The 27081-nt window shown below is 38.6% G+C and overlaps 2 protein-coding genes across 10 annotated transcripts in view; one reads left to right on the top strand and one right to left on the bottom strand.

Annotated features, from left to right (window-relative positions):
* Window positions 1-18194: 18194 nt before the first annotated feature.
* On the bottom strand, window positions 18195-25309 carry MPLKIP (M-phase specific PLK1 interacting protein). Its single transcript, XM_026502839.4, has 2 exons — window positions 24683-25309; window positions 18195-23626 (listed from the first exon to the last, which is right to left on the bottom strand). Exons 1-2 carry the CDS (start codon window positions 25145-25147, stop codon window positions 23426-23428), a joined length of 666 nt encoding a protein of 221 aa, XP_026358624.1. The 5' UTR covers window positions 25148-25309; the 3' UTR covers window positions 18195-23425.
* Window positions 25310-25416: 107 nt separating this feature from the next.
* Window positions 25417-27081, top strand: part of SUGCT (succinyl-CoA:glutarate-CoA transferase) — a 756457-nt gene continuing 754792 nt past the window's right edge. For 3 of the 9 annotated variants that reach the window (XM_057304154.1, XM_057304152.1, XM_026502819.4), the window contains exon 1: window positions 25457-25611. In XM_057304154.1, coding sequence (XP_057160137.1) covers window positions 25498-25611 — 114 coding nt within the window. In that variant the 5' untranslated portion in view covers window positions 25457-25497. Of the gene's footprint in view, window positions 25612-27081 lie in introns of all 9 variants that reach the window. The other 6 variants (XR_006409930.3, XR_008956284.1, XR_008956285.1 and 3 more) reach the window with 4 other exon arrangements.

The following is a 27081-nucleotide window of genomic DNA, read 5'->3' as shown; positions in this document are numbered from 1 at the left end:
TAGAGACAGCCAGCGAGAGAGGGAACACAAGCAGGGGGAGTGGGAGAGGAAGAAGCAGGCTCATAGTGGAAGAGCCTGATGTGGGGCTCGATCCCAGAACGCCGGGATCACGCCCTGAGCCGAAGGCAGACGCTTAACCGCTGTGCCACCCAGGAGCCCCATACAAAAGATGTACTTCTATACTAAAAACTACAAAACAGGGCACCTGGGTGGCTCAGTCGTTTAAGCATCTGCCTTTGGCTCCAGTCATGGTCCCGAGGTCCTGGAATCGAGCCCCAAGTAGGGCTTCCTGCTCAGCGGGGGAGTCTGCTTCTTCCTCTGCCTCTGCCCCTCCCCCCTGCTCGTGCTCTCTCTCCCTCGCTCTCTCTCAAATAAATACATGAATAATCATAAAAAAAAAAAAACCAACTACAAAACATTGCCAAGAGAAGTTAAAGGAGACCTAAAAGTATGGAGAGAATGAGCTAGCTTACCGAAAAATATATTAAGCTCACAGATTGGAAGCCTTAGTATTATTGTATCAAGTCTACTCATACTGGGCCATCTATAGATTCAATGCAATTCCAACCCCAGCAGAGGGATGTGTGTGTGTGTGTGTGTGAGAGAGAGAGAGAGAGACTGAGAATTGACACATCGGCATGAAAATTTAAGGGCAAGTGGGAGAGGAAGGAGGATGGCCAAGGAAACCTTGACGAACTTACACTTACATCAGATCTTCAATGCTTAATGTAAAGTAACAGCTTTTAAGACTGTGGTATTGACACAAAGGTAGACGTGGACCAATGGAATAGAATACAGTCCAGAAATAACCCCCATATATGCATTCACCTTCATGTAATTCAATGAGATAAAATAATCACTTCAATAAATGTTGCTATAGTAATTGGTACCCATGTGGGGAAAAAAATGAAGCTTGAGTCCTGTATCATATCGTATTCAAAAGTTAATCGAGATAGATCATAGGCCTCAATGTGAAAGATTGAAAAAGCAAAGCTTATAGAAAACAAGAGATTTGTTGTGACTCTGAACAAAACACAAAAGCACTAATAGTACTTCATTAAATTTAGGAAGAAGGTCATGTTTTCTTGTAGTTACTCTAAGTGGTATCCTCAGATCCAAGTAGAATTAAGAACATTTAAGTACTTCTACTGTCATCTTGATAGTTCGTAGAATGGCCTTAACTAATATTTTACTGGTGACTTTCAGCTTTTTATCAAAAGACACTATAGGAAACACTCATGAAATTTTTACTGCATTTGCTGTAATTGATTCCTTAACCAACACTACGGTGTCTACTGTGTTAGGCACGGTTCTAAGCCCTTTCTAAATATTAACTTATTTAATCCAAATAAGTCTTAGGAGCTGGATACTAGTCACAAGTACATTTTACAGAAGATGATGCTGGTGAAGAAACATTAAACAAATGGCTCACGGTCACATAATCTATTATGGGCAGGGTTGGGGTTTAAACCAGCCATAACAGAATACCACAGGCTGGGGGCTTAACATTTAAACAGAAATTTATTTCTCCCACTTCTGGAGGCTGGAAGTCCCAGATAAAGGTCCAGCAGGTTTAGTTTCTGGTAAGAGCTCTCTTCTGACTCGGAGATGGCCACCTTTTCCCTGTGTTCTCACATGGCCTTTCTCTGAGTGTGTGAGGAGGGAAAGAGAGAGGGACAGAGAGAGAGAGGGAGCTGGCATGCAAGCTCTCGGGTATCTATTCTTATAAGGACACTAATCCTAGTGGATCAGGGGCCACTCTAATGACCTCATTTTAAACCTTAACTACTTCCTTACTCCGTATTTAGCGTCACTGGGCGTCAGGGCTTCAGTTTATGAATTTGCAGGGGGTGGGGTGATGGGGACACAAACATTCAGTCCATAACAATCAGTCTTGCTCCAATGTCCACATAGAACCACATAAAAACATTTTCTTGAAGAAACTGGTGCAGGGAGAAATTAGCATAGTGAGCACACTCTCCTCCAAAAATGTGTGTATGTTTTTACAGTTCAGTAACAGCATGGGAACACAGGTCCCCGTGTCCCAGAAGTTTTTAGAAATTCTTGGAAGATAGAAAGCAAACGGATTTGGAGAAACTTGAATAGAAAACAGTGAAAACACAGCGGGAGACCACACGGTGAAAAATTTCAGAGAAATTCCAAGCTCAGAGCCACTCAATACAGATCCTTCTGATGCCAGTGGAATTGGTTTGGCAGAGAACTACTCACAAGGAATCTACTTAAAATGGCGCGGGGGATGGATTCTATAACGGGAAAGAAATTTTGCCTGGTAACTGATCTTTAATGATTATGAAAGCTTGAGAATAAATGGATTACATTTATAGCTAACAAAATCCATTATAATGGCAACTACACTGTTTTTAAAAGGATACCAATGGAATTGCTTTGTCTTTTGTGATGTAATATTTCTCAGGAAGCAGTGTGGCGACACAATGAGATACCCTTCATTCCAGGCTTCATTTTTGAAATCTCTTCATCCCTCTGACTTTCTCCTTCATGATATCTGGCCTTCAGGCAATTTGAAACGACAGCCTTGGCTAGGAAGGAATCATTCATAATCCCATAGTTTTGAGAAAGGCATAGTAGAGTCTATCTTTTTTCCGCCATCTTATCTCGTCCTACATCTTCCACCTCCTGGGGCAGAGACTCCAGCTTTTCAAGCCGCGGGGTCTTCACTTAGATTGCTGGCCGTACCTAGAAAGGACTTGTGCTTTTAGACAGGTCATCTTTGGCTGGACGCAGCTCTTTCCTGTGGGCTACAAGAAATAGCCAACATATTCCAACATCCTAATTTTTTTTCCCTATCATTTTCCTTAATACTACATTTCTGTAGGTGCACAATGAGTGTCCCAATGTGTAAGGTAACAACCCAGCCAAAGGCAAGGGTCATCCAAACCTGGAACAGGGGGGATCACGTTGTTCAATTTTCTACCTCCTTCACCTTGCCAGTTATATACACTACAGGAGGTGCTACCTGAAGCACCCCACTTCCTTTAACCACATTCTCTACCAGGTCCGCACGTTTTGGTTGCACATAACAGAAACTCCAGCTCAAAGCTGCATAAGCAATAGGGACATTTATTTTCTCACATAAATCCAGAAAAGGTTAAGCTTCAGACATGGTGTCAGGACTCCTTTATTTCCTTGTAGTTTTCTTGGTTGTGTCCTTCTCTGTGCATTGGTTTCATTTTCAGTGGGGTCGCAAGCCTGCTGTGGCTGTTCCAGTATCACAGTCAAACAGGAGCAGAAGGATCACTCCTTAAGAATTACATCTCATTAGCCAGAGCTGAGCTACATAGACACTGCCAATTCAACTACTGAAAGGAGCAATGAGATTACCATGGCTAACAGAATGTTGAAGAGTCACTTCTTACTAAGCATTCATTAAAAAAAAGAAAAAGGCGGAGCCTGGGTGGTTCAGGCGGTGAAGCTTCTGCCTTCAGCTCGGGTCATGATCCCAGGGTTTTGGGATCCAGCCCCACCTCGGGCTCCCTGCTCAGTGGGGAGTCTGCTTCTCCCTCTCCCTCAGCCCCTCTGCCTGCTTGTGCTCTCTCTCTCTAAGTAAATAAAATCTTTAAAAAAAGAAAAAGAAAAAGGCTGACAAAAGTAAGAATCAGAGTTCTTGACTGTTAAAAACATGATTGTAAACAAACAAAAAAGTGGATGGTTCTAGAACTGAATCTCTGCAGCTGAAGATCAAATCAGTGAGCCTGAGTATCAAGCTGGGAAAGGCTGGGGATGAACCTCCCCAAAATTCACCACGAAAAATTTAAATGAAGAAAAGTATGAAAAAATTGAGTAGGAATGTAGATAAAGATATCCTGCTATTCATCTGATAGGAATTCCAAAAGGAGAAAACAGGGAGAATGGAGAGGAGGAAATAAGCAAAAAAAGTATTAGAAGAAAATTTCCCAGAGTTGGAAGAGGCAGGAGGCTTCTAACTGAAGAGGCCCGGAGCAAGACTTTTGGTAACAGATTCACACGTGAAATCCACCAAAGTAATATCTCAGAATTTTAAATTTTATTGGAACTTTAGATTATTTATGTTGAGGAAATAACAGAGACTGTCAATAAAAGAGAGAATCAGCCAGCCGTCAGATCCCTCACCATTAACACTGATGCTAAAAGCTACAGCCAAGTCTAAGGGAAATAACTGTGACCTAAGAACCCCATCCTTGGTATGTTCAGGTGTAGTTGTGTCCCTGGGCCTTCCTGCTCGGACTGACGCCTGGCTCTTCCAAGGACACCGACTGCCCTGCCACCTTCTCAAGTGACGGCTGTTTTCTCTCCCTTGTACCACTGGGCCTGGGATCTAGTTAGGTTTCCTTCTTGACCTTCATGCTTGGTTTCAGACTGCTCTTGTTGCCACCTTAGGACGACATGGTTTCGACTCATGTCATCAGACTATTTCACTTGATTCTCCCATCACTGTTACTTTACTGACCTCTGAGTTATTCTTCCCTTCTCACCCTCCCCTCCCCACCCCACTCCATCCCCTACCCATTCTTTGAGAATTTTAATTCCTGGCTCACTCACTGTTGCCTATTTCTATCTTGATTTCAACACATGGACAATCCGGCAAATCTTGGCTTGTTTCTTGACCACTTCTACGGTCTTATCCTCTACCTCATCTTGTGACTCATACCCTTGTCACAGACTAGGCTTTATCAATACCAATAATATGATCAACCCCCCCCCCCCCATCTCGGTTTCCAGCATACTGCTTACACTGCTCTTTGAAACCCCTCCTAAGTTGCTGCTCACTCCCCCCTCGTACTGGGGCTCTGGCCACCTGCTTCACTAGAATCTCTCCCTCTTCTACCTCTTCAGCTGCCTTGGGCACCCCCTTGGTTTCCTGTACTCACTTGAAAAAACAAAAACTCTGTTTAGACCCAAACTGCAGAAAAACTGTTTAAATTCACTCTGTGCCCGCATGCATGCAGCTGAACATAGTCGGAAAAACAAACCATGCTGACCAGTTTCACTTTCCTTCATGATCACATCTCACTGTGGGCCCGTGGGGCTCTCCTACCATGTAATCAGTTCTACAACACACACATCTTCACAGTAAGTATCTCCAGAATGTGGGTGTGTCTTACGGGTGCCACTACGACATGTCATGCTTTAACTGGCGGGGTTTTCCTTTTCTGTGGTTCATAAAATATTGGTGTGTCTTTCAATGAGTGGCATTTAAGATTTGATGAAGTACAGCCTGATTCTCTAGTCCTTCCACATGGTCACTTTGCACTCCCCTCCGCTCCCCTCAAACCGCCAGTACTTCCTCCTATATTAGTTGCTGGAGCTGCCAGCACTGCCTTCTTGCCATGTAATCACGTGGTCCTTCTGTGTGTGCCCACGTGTCATACCCATGTGCCCAAATCTCCTCTTATCTGGACACACGTCATATGATTAGGGCCCACACTGACAACCTCATTTTAATGAAATCACCTCTGTAAAGACCTAATCTCCAGATACAGTGACATTCTTAGGTACTGGAGGTTAGGACTTCAACATGGGAATCTTGAGGGGACACAACTGAGCCCATAACACTCTCCCATTCTCACTTTCAGTTGATGACATTGTTCCCTATTTTACAGATACAGAAATGAGAAATTCCTAAGTTCCTACCACATCACCTCCACTTTTCACTAATCACCCCCATTTCATTAACTCCTTTCCTGTTACCATGGATAAACTATCGGGACTTCCAGAAAATCTCTTCTTGCCAAACCAGGAACTTCCCTCCGGCTCACCTCTCTCTCCTGCGTTATCAATTTTTCCCCATATAAACTCTGAGGGTACCATTTTTTGGTGTTGTTTTGTTTTCTTGTGTTCTTCTCTATTTCCAGCCTCTAGAAATCTGTCTGGCACACCATACAAGCTCAACATCCAATGAACAAATACTGATTTTATATGTAAAAAGGAAACCCTTCACCAGAAGTAGAATTATAACAATATATCAAATAAGACAATAAAATGACACAAAGTTAAGTCAGTCCATCCAAGAAAGAACACTTGGTAGGGAAAAAGCCTCTGTGTTCATCTCAGATATTATTTTATACCAGAGATAGGAGATTCAGAGAGAACCACGGCTGATGAAAAACATCACTTTACCGTCCAGATAGAGACCTTGCTATTCTTTTCAATTAGGGTATGTTATATGTGTGTTTTCATTTCTTTCCCATCCTAATGGAACCCTTCCTTCCTCTCTTCCTCCTCCTCGCTCCTCTTTCTCTTCCTCCCTTCCTGCCTCCCTCCTTGGTTCCTTCTTTCTGTCATCCTTCTTCATCTCCTCCTCTTCCTCCTTCTAAGTGTAAATAACCTGTCTCCTTTCCACCACTGCACATCGAGCGTGGTGAATTGGTTAGGTATGTGATTCAGTCTCTTTGCCATAAGGAGTTGTACTGTATCAAACCTGAAAAGAGAAATACAGATCATCCAGAGCTTTTCTGAACTTCAGTATGAATGAATAAGGACACAGAGTTGTCTCTATAAAAAGACGTGTTTTGTCATATATGGTAGCTACATTTTATCAGGTGTGTCTACTTTAAAAAGCGTGTGTGCTGAATGCAATGAATCCTGAATTGGATCCTAGAACAGAAGATCGGTAATGGAAGACTGATGAAATCCAAAGTCTGCAGTTTAGTATTCTTAGTCTTGACAAATGTACTGTGGTTACGTAAGATGTTAACATCAGAGTTGTGTGGAGTGTATATGGGAACTCTCTGTCCTATCCTTGCAACTTTTCTGTAAATCTAACATTAAAAATATAAACCCAAAACAGTGTATGTATAAAGAAACCTATATATGGCAACTGGGCTGCCGGGAGATGGAATGTCTTTTCTTACTTAGCATTCATTTTCCCTTTGTCAAGAATATTCAGCCTTCTATTAGGAAGCTATGCATTCCTCCGCTCTCAGTCTTCATGATTCAGAGCCACTAACTGTCCTTTGCGTCTGCAGATGGCGAGTGCCCCAGGTGTGACCTACAGATCAACACCACATTCTCTGAGTCACAGTTACGGCTTCAGGGATGGACATGTCACTCAATCAGTGCCTGTGAGACTCAATTCCAAGACTCTTGTGAAACTGTTAAGAAGGTAGGATCTCTCCTTTCCACTGGGGTTGCTAAGGGTTGTATCAGCCTTGCTGTCATGAAGCAAGTCTGCTGGAAAATGGCACCAACACAGAAAAGAGCAGAACAACTAACCAACGGGAGCAAACCCAAGAACTGGTATAATTATCTAAGCTCCTTTATCCAGCCAGCCTTGGACTTGGTCAATAAAGTACATTTGCTGTGTAGGTCAATTTAAGTTGGATTTCCTGAACCTTGCAACTTGAATCCAGACTAGTATAAAATTGTCTAACTATAGTGGGTTAATACTAACCAGTTCATCTAGTACAATACCTTTTTAAAAAAGTATTTGTGCACATAAAATCTTTGGAAAGATTTAATCCGCTAACTGGATTAGGGTCACAAGACTTTTACATCCTGCTTTACACATTCCTAAATTGTTGGGATTTTTCATAAGGAACGTATGTTATTTCTGTCATCAGAAGTAGCAAACATTAACCAGAACTGCTGTCCTATGAAGTATCTATGATAAAGAAAACAAAATAAAAAAAACTCAACCTTAGTTATTTTAATTTGCCTTGTTCAGTTAGTTTAACCAATTCAAGTCATAGACTGAGACACTAAAATTTTTTTGTTAATAAATGCCATACAGCTGAAAGTGATAAACACTTTGCTCATGATAGTATACAGAAGTTTGTATAGGCATGAAAAACATGTGGCTTTTGGGAAAAAACTCTAGCAATGTACAAACTTTTATTTTGTTAACATCTATTCCCTATAGCTTTGATTTTTGGTCCAATTCATTTTCTAGGGTTATGAATTTAATAGCATAGTACATAGTACCAAAATTTGAGATGAAGTTTGTCATTGTTTTAAATTCAGGATTCATAATACAGTATTATCCTTCAACGGGAATTTCATCACACATTCTATAGGCTCACGTCGTGATGTTAATTACATTAAAGAAAAAAAAAACCCATCACAATCATCCGTTAAACTTTGTTGAATTACAAAATTGGTCCTAACGTGTAGAATGTTAACCAACAAGAATTTCTTTATATCTACATATCTGGGGAATATTTAGAAGAGTTACTTAATAGATTCCAATCCTAGCTTAAAGAGTGACCTCCCCCATCCCTGGCCCAGCATTTCCTGAGTGACATTAAAAGCGTTTACTAAGGGACAACATGTATACATTTCTCTGCTAATCACTCAGAACAAAGGTCACAAACTGATGAGCCAACGTGGGGATTCAGCTTACACGTGGTTTTCTTTTACTCAAAGTGTTTACACATTTAAAGAATTAGTTTGAAACTGGGAGGGTTTTTGTAAAAAAGTCCAGATTCTAGGAGTCATTTGAAAAGTGGGAAAACCTGGCGTCATTGCATTTCTGCATCAGGCATTAAGTACAAACTTACAAAGCGATTAATTTCTCAGCTTCTATCACATGTAAAAGCAGGTCAGAAAAAGATGGCATGAGAAATGGCTCCTCTTCTTGCCCCTCCCATCCTTTCTCTCATAGCTTAATGTCAAAGGTGCTTCAGCAACACAGAGCTCACTGTTCTACAAGAAGTATTAGGGATTCTGACTTCCAAAGGATTAATAACAATTTAAAAGATCAAAGGGAATGGTAATATGGACTATTTATTTAATGTTGTTTCAGCAGCATCAAATTACAGATCTAGTATGTTTAAAGGTCATTTGATAAAATCAAAACAAAACAAATGAAAAGCATGCCGATACTTTCTTATGGTGAAAGCTTACCCTAATTATAAAATAAAAAAGAGGAAATGAAATTTGAGTACTAGATACTAGGTATTTATCCAAAGGATACAAACATAGTGATCCAAAGGGGCACATGTACCCCAATGTTTATAGCAGCAATGTCCACAATAGCCAAACTATGGAAAGAGCCCAGATGTCTGTCGACAGATGAATGGATAAAGATGTGGTGTATATATACAATGGAATGTTAATCAGCCATCAAAAAGAATGAAATCTTGCCATTTGCAATGATGTGGATGGAACTAAAGGGTATTATGTTTAGGGAAATAAATCAGAGAAAGACAAATACCATATGATTTCACTCATATGTGGAATTTAAGAAACAAAACAGATGAACATAGGGGAAGGGAAAGAAAAAATAAGATGAAATCAGAGATGGAGACAAACCAAAGGAAACTCTCAACTATATGAAACAAGGGTTGCTGGAGGGGAGGTGGGTGATGGGAATTAAGGAGGGCACATGATGTAATGAGCACTGGGTGTTATATGCAACTGATGAATCACTAAATTCTACCTCTGAAACTAATAATACGCTGTATGTTAAATTGATTTAAATTAAAAAAAAAAAGAAATTTTGAGTGTTAGAGTCATGAAACCCCACCAAGTATATTTACCCCAGACAATATGCTCACCTAAAGAAAAATAAAATTTTGAGTTTCCTTTGACTCTTGTTACTCTAGCCTCATAGGCATTGGTTTTTGGTGCTCTTTCTTCAATAAGTCTTAACTATTAGAAAGTTAGTGACCTATCAGGATTTGGATAATCTATGTGGCCCAGACATTCACTGATACTGTATGGTGAGGTAATGAAAGTTGCTCTGTATGTAACAATTTCAGCCTTGCAGGATTATCTATCTGTTCTCTTCCCATTCCTCATTCCCCATTACAAGAGCAAACTAAGAGGGATTTCCAGATAACAGCAAAACTTTACTTTTAGTATCTCTACGGATTGTGTTACATCTAACCAATCAGAGTTCAAGACATGAAACAAAATACACTGTATTTATTAAGTGGGAAGGTTCTCCTAACACCACTAGACACCTGAAGGAACAGGACCTAAGTTGGGCCCTGGAATGCTCTCTGAAAATACAGAAGTCGTCCATAGGGAGGTTAATGCACTGAGGGCAGACTAGAACTGGAGACACTACCAGCAGCAACTGCATCTAGATAACAGGAAGCCAACTGCATCCAGGCCCTAGGGAATAAGATAGAAGGCTGGCAAATGAACCTTGGAATCTTCTCAGGAAAACCACAATCTTTCTAAATAGTGGCACGCTGAAGACGACTCTGGCTTACTTCTGCTTCCCAAATCTTGGGCAAGAGTATCTAACTGGCAAAACCAGATTTCAATTCAGAAACTGGGTGCAAAAGAGTCGGAGTATTTAAAAAAACAAAACGGCTTTCCAACAACAGAAGGTGAATGAAAGTTGAACGCCAGTTGAAGTATTTTCTATATACATGTTTATAATATTTAATTTGTGTTGAATGATTTTTGCAAATGTATATTTAAAGGTATAGAGAATTTAGGTGTTCCAGTGACAATTCAATTCTAGGCATTGGCACTTAACACAGATTATATATAAGGTAATGGGACTGAGAGAAAAACAAAGAAGAAATAATACCTTCTCTCACACAGAAGTAAGCTGTAGGACTAATACTATAAGCCTCCTTATTCCTGGAATCCATCCATTTTCAGCTCCCCTCTCACTTTCTTAATGCAATTCATGACCATCTCTGACCCTGATTATCTCAGTGGCTTACTAAATGGTCTTCAAGAATCTATGGTCAACTCTGTTTTCCACACTGAAGTCAAAGTAAAAAAATTTTTAAATTAACAGACTTTATTTTTCTCACTTGAGGTTCACAGAAAAATGAGTAGAAAACACAGAAAGTTCCCACATACCCCCTCATCCTCCCTCTTTCCCCATTTCCCCTGCTATTAACATCTCGCATTAGTGTGGTACACTTGTTACAGCTGATGAGCCATTATCAATACATTATATAACATATAAGGTCATAGATTAGAGTTCACTCTTTGTGCTGTACACGCTGTGGGTGTGGGTCAGTATATAATGACACATTTCCACCATTAACAGCACCATACAGAATAGCTTCCCTGCCCTAAAAATCCCGTGCTTCACCTACTCATTCGTCCCTCCACCTGTCAACCCCTTCCAACTTCTGACCAGCGACTGGTCTTTTTAACTGTCTTCCCAGTTTTGCTTTTTCCAGAACGTCACGTTGGTGGAATGATAGGATGTGTAGGCTTTTCAGATTGACTTCTTTCAGTTACCAATATGCTTCTAAATTTTCTCCTTGACTTTTCGTGACTTGGTAACTCATTTCTTTTTATTGCTGGGTAACTCCATTGTATAGATGTACCACAGTTTGTTACCTATTGAAGGATGTGTGGTTGCTTCCAAGTTTTGGCAATTATGAATAAAGCTGTTATAAATACAAATGTGCAGGTTTTTGTGTGGAAATGTTTACAGCTCATTCGTGTAAATACCAAGGAATGTGATTGCTGGATCATTTGATATGAGATCGTTTAGTTTTTTACGAAATTGCCACCATTTTGCATTCTCCCTAGCAAGGCATAAAGATTCCTGTTGCTCTATGGCCTTGGAAACATTTAGTGTTGTCAGTGTTTTAGATTTTAGCCATTGGATTAACCACTGTAACAACAGTATCTCATTGTTTTGCAAATGTTTTCTCCCCATCCATGGCTTGACTTTTCATTCTCTGAACACTGTCTGGCAGAGAAATTTTCAAAGTTAATGAAGTTTAACTTACTTTTTCTTTTATGGATCATGCTTTTAGTGTTGTATCTGTCATCACCACAGCCAAGGTTACCTGGATTTTCTTATGTTATCTTCTTTTATAGGTTTGTTTTACATGTAGGTCTATGATTCATTCAGTTAATTTTTTTTTGAAAGGCGTACTTCTAGATTCACTTTTTATGGCCTGTAGATTTCCAGTTGTTCTAGTGCCATTTGTTGAAAGACTGTCCTTTCTCCACTGAATTGCCTTTGACCCTTTATCACTTGACTATATTTGTGTTGGTCTATTTCTGGTGTCTGTATTCTGCTCCATTGACCTGGTTGTCTATTCTTTCACCAATATCACATAGTTCTGGTTACTGTAGCTTTATAGGAAGTCTTGAAATCTGATAGTGCCAGTTCTCCAACTATGTTCTTCTTTGATATTGTGTTGGCTATTTTGCTTTTATAATTAAAATTTACAGTCTTTTGCTTATTAAATTCAATTAAGCTTTAGATTGATTTGTCAATATTTGCACAATTATTTCTTGGGATTTTGATTGGGACTGCACTGAATCAATAAATCAAATTGGGAAGAACTGGTATCTTGACATTATTGAGTCTTCCTACCTGTGTACATGGCGTATCTCCATTTACCAGTTTTGCAGTTTTCCTCATAGAGATCTTGTATATATTTTGTTAGATTTATACTTAGTTTTGTTTTGGTTTTTTTTGGGTGCTAATGTAAGCCATTTTGGATTTTTAAAAAAGATTTATTTATTTATTTGGGCGGGGAGTAAGAGCAGGGGGTGGAGGTGGGTAGGCAGGGGGAGAGGGAGTCCCAAGCAGATTTAGTGTGGAGCCTGACTTGGGGCTCAATCTCACAACCCTGAGATCACAACCTGAGGTGAAACCAAGAGTTGGCTGCTCAACTGACTGTGCCATCCAGGGACGCCACCATATTGGATTTTTAGGTTCAAATTTTAATTATTCATTGCTGTATATAAGAAAGCAATTAACTTTGATATATTAACTTTGTATACTGCAAGCTTTTTGTAATTGCTTACTTCAGTTTTTGTTTTGTTTTGGGTTGTGATTTTCTGCATAGACAATAGTGTCATTTGTGAATAGGGTTTATTTTCTTTTCAATTTGTATGCCTTAATTTCGTTCTTTTTTTTTGGGGGGGACTTCCAGTACATTGAAAAGTGATAATGAGAGGCGATATCCTTGCCTTGTTCTTAATCTTCACTGAAACCTATTTTCTCACCATTTAGTAGGATACTAGTTGTAGGTTTTTGTAGATATTCTTTCTTCAATTGAGAAAGTTCTTTTTATTCCTAGTTTGTAGAAAGTTTTAATCATGAATGGGTGCTGGATTTTGTCAAATACTTTTTCCGCATATATTGATAAGATCGTATGATTTGTCTTCTTCAGCTTGTTAATATGATGAATTACATTGATTTTTGAATACTGAATCAGACTTGCATATCTGGAATCCCACTTGTTCATGGTATATAACTCTTTTAATATATTGTTGGATTCAATTTGCTAATATTTTGCTGATGATTTGGTATCTCTATTCATGATAATGGTGTTCAGTATTCCTATCTTGCAATCTCTGTCTGGTTTTTGTATTTGGGTGATTCTGGCATTATAGAATGAGTTAAGAGGTCAGAGTGCATTTTTTATTACAAAATATTTTGAAGAAATGAGGAAAATAAAACAAACATGTATACCTCATAGCCAGTCTTAATAAATCTTAGTATTTAGTACTTAGTAGCTTATAATACACACCCACCTACCCAGCCACTGAAATTCATTTGAAGCTTATATCCCCTACCCCAAAATTATTACTATCATGAATAGTATTCCTTACTCTCATTCATGCTTTTATACTACTTTACTTTATTGTTTGGCAGACTTTTAAATTTTCATGTAAAGAATATTAAGAATATCACTAGCTTTTATTTTTTTGCTCTTCTTTATGTAAGATTATTTTGGATTTATTAATATTGTGTCATGTAGCTCATTAATTTGATTGCTGAATTCTATTATATTTTGCGAATTTACAACTTACTTAAGTAACCTTTTTCATATTGATGGTCATTTAAATTATTGCCAATCTTTTGCTCTTACAAATATCACTGCACAGAACATTCTCAAATTTATCTCTGCAAAGATACAAGAGCAAGTATTTTTCTAGGTTATATATTGCAGAAGAAAATAATGTTCATGTTTTAATTCTCTATTTTATTTGCAAAAATAATTTCTGCAAAGAGGTTTTCAGATACTTTATTCAGTAAGAGATTTAAATATATTTTTATGTTGAGTTCATTGTAAAGACAATGAGATCATGGTCAGCAGGTTATTATGTAAAGTTTGTGAGCAAATCCACCTACCACAACTTTAGGTAAATAAACATAAATTTTATGCACTAATATTTTTAATAGTTAACTTTTCTATAACCTCATGTTGATAGGTAATAATCCTTGGAGGACAATAATAAATACAAATCTTAAGAATATTATAGGAATGTCTTTGGTCTTCTGAGTGAACAAACACTTAACATTTAACTTAGAATTTATAACTGCTATGCAAATATTCTCTAACTTTTAAAAAACTTTTCTAAACATATTTGTATTCTCCAAAGTACTTTTGACAGTCTCAGAAAGCTTTCCTATTACAACCTTTTCTGACTTTGGCTAATGACCTCAGTTACAATTTTAGACAAGTTTGAATTACACTAATAATAATGATAATAATCTTGTTCCACAATAGCTAGATGTGGATTTGCTGGGTTTCAGGGCATTGAGCATCTTTAGCTTTGCTATATCACCAAATGCTCTGCAAAGTGGTTCTACCATATTATACTTTTTGTGAGAACTTGTGTTCATGCTCTGACAACTTTGTGTTGCTGTTAAAGTGTGATGTGATAGCTCACTGTGACTTCATTTTATATTCTTATAATTACTGGGGACTCATGTACTTATCGTCCATAGGGATTTGCTCTTCTATAATTGTCTTTCTTGGCTCATTGAGTTTCTTGACTTTTTCATTGAATTGTAGGAATTCTTTACATATTCTAGATATAATTTGCTAGTTATGTGTGTTGTAAAAATCCCATTTTTAAAAAAGATCTTATTTATTTATTTTGGAGAGAGAGTGAGAGAGAGCAGGGGGAGAAGCAGAGGGGAAGGTAGAGGGAGGGGGAAAGAATCTCAGGCAGACTCTCCACTGAGTGTGGAGCCCAATGTGGACTTGATCGCATAACACTGAGATCATGACCTGAGCTGAAACCAAGAGTCAGAAGCTTAATCAACTGAGCGACCCAGGCACCGCCCCCCTTCCTTTTAAAAAGATTTTAGTTATTTATTTTAGAGAAAAAAAAAATCCCATCTTTTAACTTTGTTTATAATGCCATTTGTTGAGTTTTTAATAGTCAAGTTTGTCAACATTTTATATGGTTTTCCTATTTGCTGTAAGAAGTCCTTCCCTGGGCCGCCTGGGTAGCTCAGCCGGTTAAGTGTCTGCCTTTGGCTCAGATCACTATCCCAGGGTTCTGGGATCAAGCCCCGAGTTGGGCTCCCTGCTCAGTGGAGAGCCTGCTTCTCCCTCTCCCTCTGCTGCTTCCCTGTTTGTGTGCTTGCTCTGTCAAATAAATAAATAAAATCTTGAAAAAAAAAAAAAAAAGAAACCCTCCCCTCTTACAAGGTCATAAAAAAAAAAATGCTTCTGCTTATGTTTTCTTCCAGTTTTTGTGTGTGTTTGTTTTACTGTTCACATTTGGGTCTTTATTCTATTTGAAAATTTGCTTTTGAATGGTGTAAGGATCCACTTTTACTTTTTTCATAAGCCTAAATATTTGACTTGTTAGCACTTACTGTCTGTCCTTTCCCCAGTGACTTGCAGTGCTATCTTAACCATATATCAAGTTTCTATAAATGTGTGAGTTTCTGAGGTCTCTATTTTTGTGTCATTAGTCTGTTTATTCCTGCGCCAGTCATTAGTTTTTTTTTTTTTAATCTGGTAGAGCAAGTCTGCTTACATTTTTCAACATTACTATGACTAATCTTGACCATTTCTTCTTCCATATAAATATTTGGATCATTTTGCAAGGTCTATAAGGATTATTTTGAGATTTTTATTGGACTGAATTTATAATTTAAGAATGGGCATATTTACAGTATTGTCTTTCCATCCATGAATAAACTCTCCATTTAGCCATGCTTTTTAAAAAGTTCTTCGAAAATGCTTTTCAGTTTTCTCTGTAGTTTCACCCCTGCAAGATTTATTGCAGCTTGCTATGGACAATGCGCCATTTTTACCTACTGTCTTCTTTGGTTGGTGTAATGCTGTAACTGTGTATTGCTCTTGGATCCAGAGCAATAGTTTAAAAGTTTGCCTCCCTTGGAGTTGTACACAGACATCATCTGCAAATAGGTTTGGTTTCTTCTCTCCCTTTACAACTCTCATACCTCAGATGTCTTCCGTTCCCACTTCTCAAAGACTTTTGTGTAGTTTTAAGAAATGCTTTGTCTTCACCTAGTGAGTTATTAGTATAGATCCTCTCCTTTAATCAGGTGTTAACATAGAAATAAATTTCCAGATGCCAAAACATCATTGCAATCCTGATACACACACTGTTAGCCTTTTCTTCACTTTTCTTTTGTTGGGTAATTGCTGAATTGTGATCTTATTAACGATTTTTGATGATTATATTCATAAGTTAAAGATTGTAAAATTTCCACATATAGGTCCTTGGTCAGGCTTCAGATCAAGTTAATATGAAGATTGTAGGCTACATTGGATATTTCTTTTTCTTTTAGTAAGTTTTTGTGATACAGGCATTAAGAATGATTATTAACTCAGTATCTATCATGGCTATTTGTTTATTCTGGCTTCCTATTCTGTTTGAGTCAATTTTGATCATGTCCTTTTCTAAAAAATTTTTCATCTGTTTTCAAATACTTTGGTCATACTATGTTTGAGTGACTTTCAAAGCCTCTATCAGTAATGTAGTTTCTTCATCTTAATGCTCAGTATACCAGAAAAAAAATAAACATCATTTGCCATCTGGGTTCAAAAGACCCTTTTAATTTTTAAAAGTACTTTAAGTTTAGCAAAATGTACAGAATAAAATATAGTGAGATAGAACATTACTAGAAATTTGAATAAAAATATAAACATAGCAAATCCAAATTTTTGTTATTTTCCTGGTTTTCACAGTATTAATATAGGAGATGTTAGGTAATGTACCTCAAATGCAATGGACATTCCTTAACTGCCATGAGCCTAAATCCTATTCAACTTAGAAATCTTGACTCCAGATTTCAAGTATATCTCTAATGGGCTCTGAATTAGTATTCCTTCTGGTTCTTCTTACACTTGAATCTTCAAAATGCAATATAGTTTAAAACTTTGATGTCACATTTTGGTAGAGGATGGCTATCCTCTGTGCTTCATACTTGCAAAACATTTTCACTTTTAGATTTGTAAACACCAATTAGAATGGCCAGTCCAACTGATTTTTCACTTTTATATCATTTATTTCATTTCAATCACCTTTGAATATGCACCTGCCTTTAAAATTTGTCTCACAAACTCTACCACGTAAATTACGATGAACAAACACAAAAGATGTTCTTATGACACAGTATTGTGTGAAGTCCTTTCTTCATTCTTGGATGACTAACTAGATGAGGATGTATTTCCTTTTCTCCTTAGAAATGTATGTTCACTCATTGATTCCTGAATTTGAGAAAAATTTTCTGGGATACTGACATCTGAAAATTTATAGGTAGGGTTAGAACCCAGAGTGCTCATTTGTCTACCAATCATGAAACACCTGTTTTTTCTTTGTCATATGAATGCAAAATAAAAAAAGACAAATTCCTAACTGTGCTCAATGGAAGCTTAAAAAGTTTACATGGATAGTGTCTCTGGACTTCTTTTATACCTCCTTAAAATATGATCCAATACTTGGGGCAATGGAATAAAAAAAAAAAATAAAGGATGATAAAATAATGAAGATTTCTTTCACTACTGCATTATCCTTCTTGGTGATTCCATCAGTATTCTTTTCCTACTATAGTCTTTTTTTTTTTTTTGGATTGTTTCTGATGTAATACCAAAGGTTAATATTGTGTATTTTTTCTTCTTTTTCCCCCCTTTGTCAATTTTCATTTAGTTTATCCAAAGAATAGGCTTTTGCTTTCTTGACATTCTCTACAGTTTGTCTTCTGTTTCATGGACTTATTTTATTTTTTTGACAGAGGGTACTTCTTGTTTTTAAATTTTGGTTAGAAAACACGGTCTGCATAGCAATCAAATCTTTGACATTTGCAGGCTCTTTCTGATTTAGAACACTTATAAAAATTATTATATGCTGTGTGTACCTGAAAACAATAATATGCGTATATTGTCTATAACTCTGTTTTGTGCATCATTTCCATCCTTACAAATTCCACATCTGTTTGCTATATCCATGTCTGGTGGAGATGTGCTATAAGTCCCCTCTGTGAATTTGAATCTTTTTATAACCCTTATTTTATAACCTTTCGTTTTACTTTTTATTTTCCTTTTTTGACAGAGAGCACATTTGGGGGGAGGAATAGAATCTTAAGCAGGCTCCATGCCCAGCGTGGAGTGGGGGTTGATCTTACGACCCTGACATCATGACCTGAGCCAAAACCATGAGTCAGTTGCTTAACAACAGCCACCTACACACCCTTATAACCCTTTATTTTAGATGTATCTTTATAAAACCAGCAAATAGATGGATTCCATTTTCCTAATCCAATCTGATGTTTCTTTAAAATGAATTTTTATTTTTCTTAGATTCATTGTAGATCTATTTGGACTTACTACTGTCACTTTTACTTTTACTTCCTTCCCTGATTTCTTTTGGATTTATAGTTTACTATATTCCCTTTCTTCCTTCTCTGCTGGAGACCTTTAAAATTTCTGGTCATATATTCTCTAAAATAATTTTGAAAAGTAATATACACTCTTATAATGTTCAAGTTAATATAAAAACATTTTTACCTAATCTTAAAAATTGTAAAGAAGTCATTTCTGTAATATTGAAATTTTAAGCTAAATCTAGTACATTACTAAGGTATCTAGCTGAACGATGTATCGCAGCAATTTGAAATTCACCATCACTCCTTAAAATAGTTATCAGAAATTTTATGCTATGTTATTCTTAATTCATATCTCCACTGTACTCTCCCATGTAATTTTATCTCATTGCAATAGTGTATTGCTTCAAAGTCTTCTGATACTCTATTATACATCTGTCTCAAAATACATGAAAAACATATATACTGAAATATTTTTAGAAATTAAAAAAATACATTTCCAACAACTAGAAAGCTCCAAGTGTTGAACATTATTGTCTGTATTATCATTACTATTCAAAAGATGAAAAAAAAAACAAAGGAAGTCTTATTGGAAATGTATCTCAATGAGATGGTAGTGCTGTATTTTCACATATTCACGGATCAATTCTGCCACTGCTAGAACACATCAATTTTACTACTATTTTTTATGTATAGATATAACTGCTGAGAAAATGCACTTATATAGTAAAAAGGGACAGAAAGAATTCTGTTATAGTGATGCCATTCAATTCTTGGACTCTTTTTAAGTTATATGCCAAAAATTATAAACCGAGTCTGTCATCAAATTATTTTTAATGATTTTAATTGACAATCTGATTGAGCTTTCTTCAATTCTGAAAGCAAAGAATTGAAAATCACCCTCACTAAAGACCTTGTTGTTCAAGCCATTTTCCTTAATTCTTTAGAAAGTTAACCAAAGATTAAGTTTAGTAAGACTTATTTGTAACTCTTTCACTTAGTCATCTTGCTTATGGAACTTAAAATTAAGACACAACTGAGTAAAAATGCCCCCCACAGAACCGGAAATCGCATAGATTACTTGAGGATAATTCTATATAGATTAGAAATTTTATGTTTGAAAAACAATCATGTTTTTTACAGAATTAGAATGTAATATAAATATCTGGAAAGGAAGAATTAATCCTAACTAAACTGATTTTCTAAAATTAAATACACTCTGTCCTAGTGTATATTTTGGGGATATTTATTCCATTTACCTATACATGAGTATATGTTCTGCTTTTATGATTATTGTTTATAGTATTTTATCAAACTAAGATACCATTTTAACATTTCTGAAATTGGGATGCATCTTACAATTGATGGCATATCATAATTTAATGGGCAGTGATTTTACTAAGTGGTATGTAATAGTGAATCATACACTAGTGTCTTAGATTAGATGAAAAATTAGATTGCAGAAATTAGGAGCAAAAAAAGATAATGAATCACTAGCAAGTTCAGGAAACATGCAAGGTATATTGATGACTATTATGTGTTTTATTTACAATAAAACCCATAATATGTTTATGTTAACTTAAACCTAAATACATGTTAAGAATGAAAAAGTAGGAAATAAGAAAGAAGAGTTGGGCCAGCTAAAAAATTAATATGGATTTACAGAATCTGATAATGAACTGGTAAAGGTTAATAAAAATGTTTCTCCTAAGAATCTGAAAAATATACAATCATGAACTTACCTTTGATATGGGATCTTTTCACTGGAAAATCTAGTATTAGTATGTCAGAAACAAACATGGAACTTCTAACTTCTTCCTCCTTGAAACTATGCTAATTATGCTGAGACAGGTTTGAGACGTATTTATCAGGCTCGTCACTGTTAGGGAGAATGGTGAAAATAGTTTGCTTGACAGCATTCACCAAAACCCATCATGCTTTTGTACCAATTTTGAATATTCTAAAATAGATAAGGCAAATAATCTTATCATTCGTTTGTTGCCTAAAAATAAGGTAACTTTACCTTCATGTTATGTTCTTGCTCTCTGCTTTACTTTCACATGATTCACCCACAGGAAAAATGATTTTTTGAAGTCAGGAAATAAAAAAGGCAAGGCCATTAAACAAAAAACTGTCATCATACTATCTCTTACTTGACAACACATCTGAATTCTGAACATCTCCACATGGGCCAATAAACCCACTTCTAAGACCACACTTCACTCATAATGAAAACGAACTTCCGCTGTACTTTCTTAAATTGGGCAGTCAGAAAGGTCTGTTCAGAACAGGTTGAAAGGGAAGGGATGTAACTCCACATCTTGATGGGATAGTGCAAAGTTCTGTAAGACTATGTGGGACCTGACGTATTGTTGGGGTTATTTTTATAAAACACAAGCTTGCCATAGTTTTCTTATGTAAAGTGGGAGAGGGTGATTATGAAAAGGCAGAGGGTAAAAAGGAGAACTGGCATAATCCACTGAACATGGAAATGTTCTTTAGACAGATCATTTTAACAAAGAGTATTTATGGGAACTGAAGATCTGGAAAGGTTTCTATGCCTGCATTTCCCTTGAAAGGCTGAAGACTCCCAGAAGTACACACACCCTTGTTTGAAGACCAACTTCTGTTCTTTAGTTACCCGAATACTTAAGATGCATACTTAACTAAAAATTTTTCTAAAAATTTTCATTTCTATGGAGGTAAAAATGTGTATTTTGGAACACTAAAAAACAATTATTCTCATTTTAAAGAATGATCCATTCATTCAGCTAAACAAAGATAGACTAATAATAGAAACAAACCAAATTATCAATGTCTCAAGAATTTGGATAACTGAATACACTACCAACTAGAGCCAAACAGTAATGCACCTTTCCCGAGGACAAAAGTTTCTCTTAGGAAAGTCAGAGGTCAGCTCTGGAAGTGGATGTTGGTGCCTTGGCAAGAAATTTTATATTTAGTTGTTTAATATTATACTTACAGTGAAATAAAATGTATGTAAACCATTAGAACTGTTACAATTTGTGTATCTTCCAAATACACTATGAATACATTGGCACAAAATCCTTCCTAACTTCCTTTTTCATCTTTGCTAATAACCCAGTGATCTCTAAGAGGTGGTTTAATAATTATTTCCAAATGCCATTTCCTAAAGATAGTATTTCTTACCTATAAAATTCATTAAAAGGTTTACAAAAGTATTCTACTTTCATCACACTTCATGACCTCAAATCATCTGGGAAAGACAAGATGTTAGAGAATAAAGACATTTCCTTTAAAATATTGGGGAAAATTACTAATTTACTATCCCTTTTATAATAGGAGACAAGGCAGAGCAATACAGTAGTTATAATCAGAATGTCTGCATTCATTCACCAAATATTTATTAAGCACCTACTATTTCCCAGACATCATTCTAGCAGCTGAGGCTCTATAGGGGTGAATGAGAAAGTAATAGCTACCATTTATTGAGTGCTTACTATGTGCCAGGCTCTGGCCTAAGAGTTGCACACATATAAACCCTTTTAATCCTCAAACACAACACCTCTATGACATGGGTACTACTTTCATTTTACATATGAAAAAATTGAGGCATAGAGAAGTTAAATAACTCATCCAGCTTTTAACTGGTAGAAATAGTCCTGGCTGTCGCGGAGCTTCTATTAATCTGAACTCCTTCCCTTCTCCTTTTCTTCTTTGCCACAGCGAGTGACCTAATAGATAAGAACTGAGTATGGCTCAAATAGGTAGTGTGACCATTTCATTTTTAGAGGTTTGTTTGGGAATGTTTAAAGAGAATTTTAACTAGCTCTCTCTTCATGATGTTGTGATCTCAAAATATCTAACAAAACTGAATGTTAGAACACTTAGTTTTGTTTAAAAATTTGGGGAGAAACAGTTAATGTAGGTATACACATGTAGCATCTCTTCCTTTGGAAAACCACTTTTCTAATCCAGGCAGGCATAGCGGGTCTAAAGATTATGAGACCCTGTCTCATTATAGGGGAGATTCATAGTTCAAGCTAGGCCTCAGTGCCTTGGGCAGTTATTGGTTCAGGACTACAGAAACATGATGCAGGCATGGACAGTGTTGGGAGATGTTTCTTGGGATGGACAGTGTTGGGAGATGTTCTCTTCACAAAGGAAGTGATTTCAGACTGCTGGTACCCATCTTCCTTGGCTCAAGAGAAAATGACTCCACAATACTGAGAGATGTTGAGAAATTCAGATACAGAACACTTTAACCTTGCTATGCAAGAAATAGGTCTATTATTGCCCTTTCCAGTTAAATGAGTATAAAAAGTATAAATACCCTTTAAGTGGGTTTCTGTGACTTTCAATTAAGTTTCAACGCATTTACAAAAGCATTACATAAAATGTGCACAAAGAACAATGGTTATAATAAATATGAATAGAATTCTTTTCTGTTCTCTTCCTTTACCCTCTTTCCCTGTGAACAAATATAGAACTGTCTACAGCTCAAAGGATGGTTTATTTCATTTTCAAAAGTAGTATGCAAAATATCTATGAATTCTAAGCAAGTGGTTACAGGCATTATTTTAATAATTCTACTTCTTTAGCATATGACAAAACCACAATATATCTAGAAAGACAAAATGTTTTATTTTAAAACATTGGAAAACCATTGAAAGACAAATGTCCATTATATAACCATGAATGTTAAGTATTTGGAAACTGTAAATCTTCTAAAATGTGATAGGCACTTCCAAAGAGCTAAATACTGCAAATTATTCTACTGTATGTCTTCTCTAATATCAACAATACTTGATATGACGAAAAATACCAAGAAGACTCAACTAATTATTCAAAGTCACCATCTTAGGGTTCAACTTAATTACATGAGTAAAAGTTTTGTCCAAGATGTTCCTGACACATGAAGCTTCCGGGTGAATTTCAGAAAAGTTAACAAAAGTATCTTCCTTTTTTGCCTGTGAATGTTTGAGTACTGCTGTATTGTTGGTTAATATCCACTACAGATACTGGTTCTAGGCCAGCCCAAGGGTCTTCAAGCATTGAAGGCTTGAAATAATTTTCCAACTCATTAGACATTCTTTTTTCTCTACCACGCCCTGATCCAAATGGTGTAGATGTCCTTGGAGAACCCTTTAGAAAAAAAATCATCAGTTAAAAAAATGTTTTGTAGAGATAACTGGCATTTTTAAAAGCTAGTGGGGAATCACATTGTTAGTTAAAAGTTGCGTTTTGAACCCAAACATGTTCAACTGCAAAGTCCATTCTTCCTTTAATCTAGCGTTTTTGTTTGTAAAAGTATTTAAGCCAATTTGACATACTCAGTTACTGATAATTCCATGTCAACTGTCAGCTCAAATACTTTTGGATTTCTAATGTAATAACTTTGCAGAACTAACGACTGGCGATGAAATAAGAAATTATGTTTCAATTTTTCCTCAAAATTTCCACCTTTTTTTCTGGAGGGGAATTAAAACTTTTTTTAAACCCTACAGCTTCAAAATTTCAAGAACCTTTCCATCCTATTATCTACTTAGCTCCAGACTCAAAAGGGGTGGGGTTGGTTTAGCACAACGAGAAGTAGAAAACCGTGCAAGTTTTAAACCACAGAAATCCTAGACACACCAGAAATACTCCCTTGGTCTCCTGTGTTCACTCTCACTGAGAGGAATGGGAAACTTCCAAAATCACCGATTTTTCCTTAAGACTTGGAGCAGAAGCCAGTGTAGTTTGAAGCTCCTCTCCCCATCCCTTCCTCCCAGGCCCCGCCCTCGCCAAAAGAGTGTGCCAGTAGTGGGAAAATTGCACCAGTCTATAACCCTGTAACTCAGATGAGCTCCACGCTGGGGATTCGTTCGCTTTTTTACACCTCGGAGAATAATTTACTCAGACGAACTGGCAAGGTCCCTGGCAAAGGATAGGGAATGAGGGAAATCTGTGTAGGAATGGCAGTGTGCTAGTTCAAAGCAGGAGGGCTCTAGAAACCGAAAGCACAGCTCTGCTACTTAAGGTCACCTAAAGTAAGTTACTTAACTTCTCTCTCAGCCTCAGTTTACTCATCTGCAAAACAGGGCCAACAATAGTATCTCACCTCATAGAGGATCAGACAAAATAATCCATGTAAAGGGATTATTATTAGTACCATGCCTGCCATACAGTAAGAGCTCGGCAAACGCTGGCTATTATTACCTGGGGGTGGGTCTGCTGCTGCCCTGGGGAGTAGCCGAATTGCTGCTGGGACCCCGCGGGGGACTTGGAGTAGGAGCCAGGGTAGCCGCCAGGGGACGGAGACCCGAATCGGCCCCCCGGGAAGCTGCCGCCGTGTCGCGGAGAGTGGCTGCTCCCGTAGGGCCTAGACCGGGGCCCGTACGGCGGCGTGTGGTGCGGACTCCCGTACCCGTCCCGAGGGGAGGGCGGCCGCGGTCCGCCTCCGCCCGGGGTACCCCGGAAGCTGCTCCCGCTACCCCAACCTCCTACACCCGCGCCGGGGTAGGGAGGAGTCGGGGGTCGAAAATTCTGTCGGTGCATTTCAGGAGACGAAGACGAAGACCTCACTGCCGCGTTCTCCCGCCGGAACTGGCCCGACCAACCCTTCCCACAGACTCGGTGGTCCTCTGTCAAAACGGTCCTCTGGCCTCCAGCGCAGTACAGCATATTGGTTCCGGCCTCACAAGGGTTCCGTCAGGCGCAGGGTAGAAGTGGGTTACTGAACTGGGTAGAGATTAAGCGGATTTAAGTACAGGCAAGAGGAAGAAGAAAGACAACAGAAAGCCCGAATACTCGGCTCCAGCAAAGGCCTTTATGGTCTTGCGGTGCTTGCTCGGGACGGACCTACGAGACGACTGCACGGACTAGAACGCACCGCCCGGAAAGCACTGCGGGACAAGCACAGCCCGTCGGGGCCCGGCCCAGTGGGCGGGGCCTGAGATGCTCGCGGGCGCCCCCTGCGGCGGCGGGCGGAGCGCGCGCGCTGCGCTCTTTCCTCACGCCGGGACCTAGGATATATGAGAGGCGCGCGATGCTGGCGAAGCTGGCGAGGGTCGCGGCTGTGCGGAGAACCCGCCTTCTCTTCCGCCTGGGCGGCGGGAGGGGTTTGTGGACCGGCCGCCCGCAGTCAGGTACCCTCCGAGACGCGGTCCGGGCGGCGAAGGGGACCCCGGCCCCAGTCTCCCCCTCGGGCGGCGCCATGGGGCGAGCGCCCGCTCTTTCCCGAAGTGTCTCCTGGCACCGCAGCCCACCCTTCGGCCTTTCCCGCCTCTAGCGGCCCTCGCTCGGTGGCCCCGCGGCCGGCCTGACCCCGCGCCCCGGCCGCCCCGGGGTCACCCTGCTCGGCGTCCCGGCCGGGGGCCGAGAGCTCGCCCCTGCGCGGTCGTACTGGGGGGACGCCTCGCCTCTGTCCCTTACCCTACCCTGACTCGTCTCCCGAGTTTAACTCACTTTGAAAAGGTACCCCCCGGCTGCATTTCAGAAAGGATTTCAGAGTGCAGCTCTGCAGAACTGGGGGGGGGGGGGGAAGAGGCTGTGGTAACTAAGCTCGGACTTTACTCCCTTCCTTGTTCTTGTTAAATGGAAGCGGGTTAAGGAGATGGCTTGGCTCCGAGGCAGAGATGCTGATTTTTCAAAGAGCACACTGACCAAAGCTCTGAAAATCTTGACTGTTCCACAGACTTTTGGTTATAAAGAAAAACGTGCTAATCCAAGCATGACGCCTAATGTCTAATAAAACGCTTTTGTACCAGACACCTGTCCCAGAATTTTATTAAGAAGATGTGGCTTAAATTTACCACCGTTTATAGAACTTTGGTTACTCCCTCAGAGTGTGGGAATGGTAGTCCGCTATGACTCGTGAAATCAGCTCGTGGGAAACAGAATCTTAAAGAACTTTAGGACTCCTGAAATCACAGTCCAGCGGGTGGCCGGGACCTGAGCTTGTACACCTTGCAGCTGCCGTTCCTCACTGCCCCTGTGACATGCCGGGTGACAAGGCTAGCCGAAGTGTGATGTCCTCTCAGTTTGCATCCTCCTTGAGGAGTGGAGACACAGATGACTTTCTGTTATTTATTCTCTGGGAATTCTGTTCGCCTAATTTCTCCTTTAGACACAAATGTACAATCAGTCAAGTCAGGATAATGCCATCAAGGCTTAGTGATGCAGTGAAGGTGTGAGGACCCCAGATGATCCACTTGAATGTGTATTTCTCTGTCTTGGCCAAAAATTTAGCTTTTGGGCGTTGTCTTTGGTGCTTAGCTTAATGTCTGGTAATTGGGCGCTCAAATATTTATTGAATGAACGATTGCGTTGGTCGCATCATTATTGTTCAGTGATTCTCACTTGTTTTATCTTCTATATCATCAACCAGTCTGCTTGTTTGGGTAGAGGGAGCAGAAGAATGAGGGCGGTGGGGACCAAAATTACCTTTGATAATTTTTTTTATAACTGGCAAGTGATTTGCAGAATTGATTAAAATACTGTATTGTCTTTTTACTTGGCTTACATTTCTAGAATGTTCTTCCCTATAGTGATGTCTTTCTTGTTCATATGTCTACACATATGAACTTTCATTAGAAATGGGGGAAGGGAAGAAATAC

The sequence above is a fragment of the Ursus arctos genome, unplaced genomic scaffold (genome assembly GCF_023065955.2).
Source record: "Ursus arctos isolate Adak ecotype North America unplaced genomic scaffold, UrsArc2.0 scaffold_3, whole genome shotgun sequence".
NCBI classification, from domain to species: Eukaryota; Metazoa; Chordata; class Mammalia; order Carnivora; family Ursidae; genus Ursus; species Ursus arctos.
This window is presented reverse-complemented; position numbering and strand designations above follow the sequence as displayed.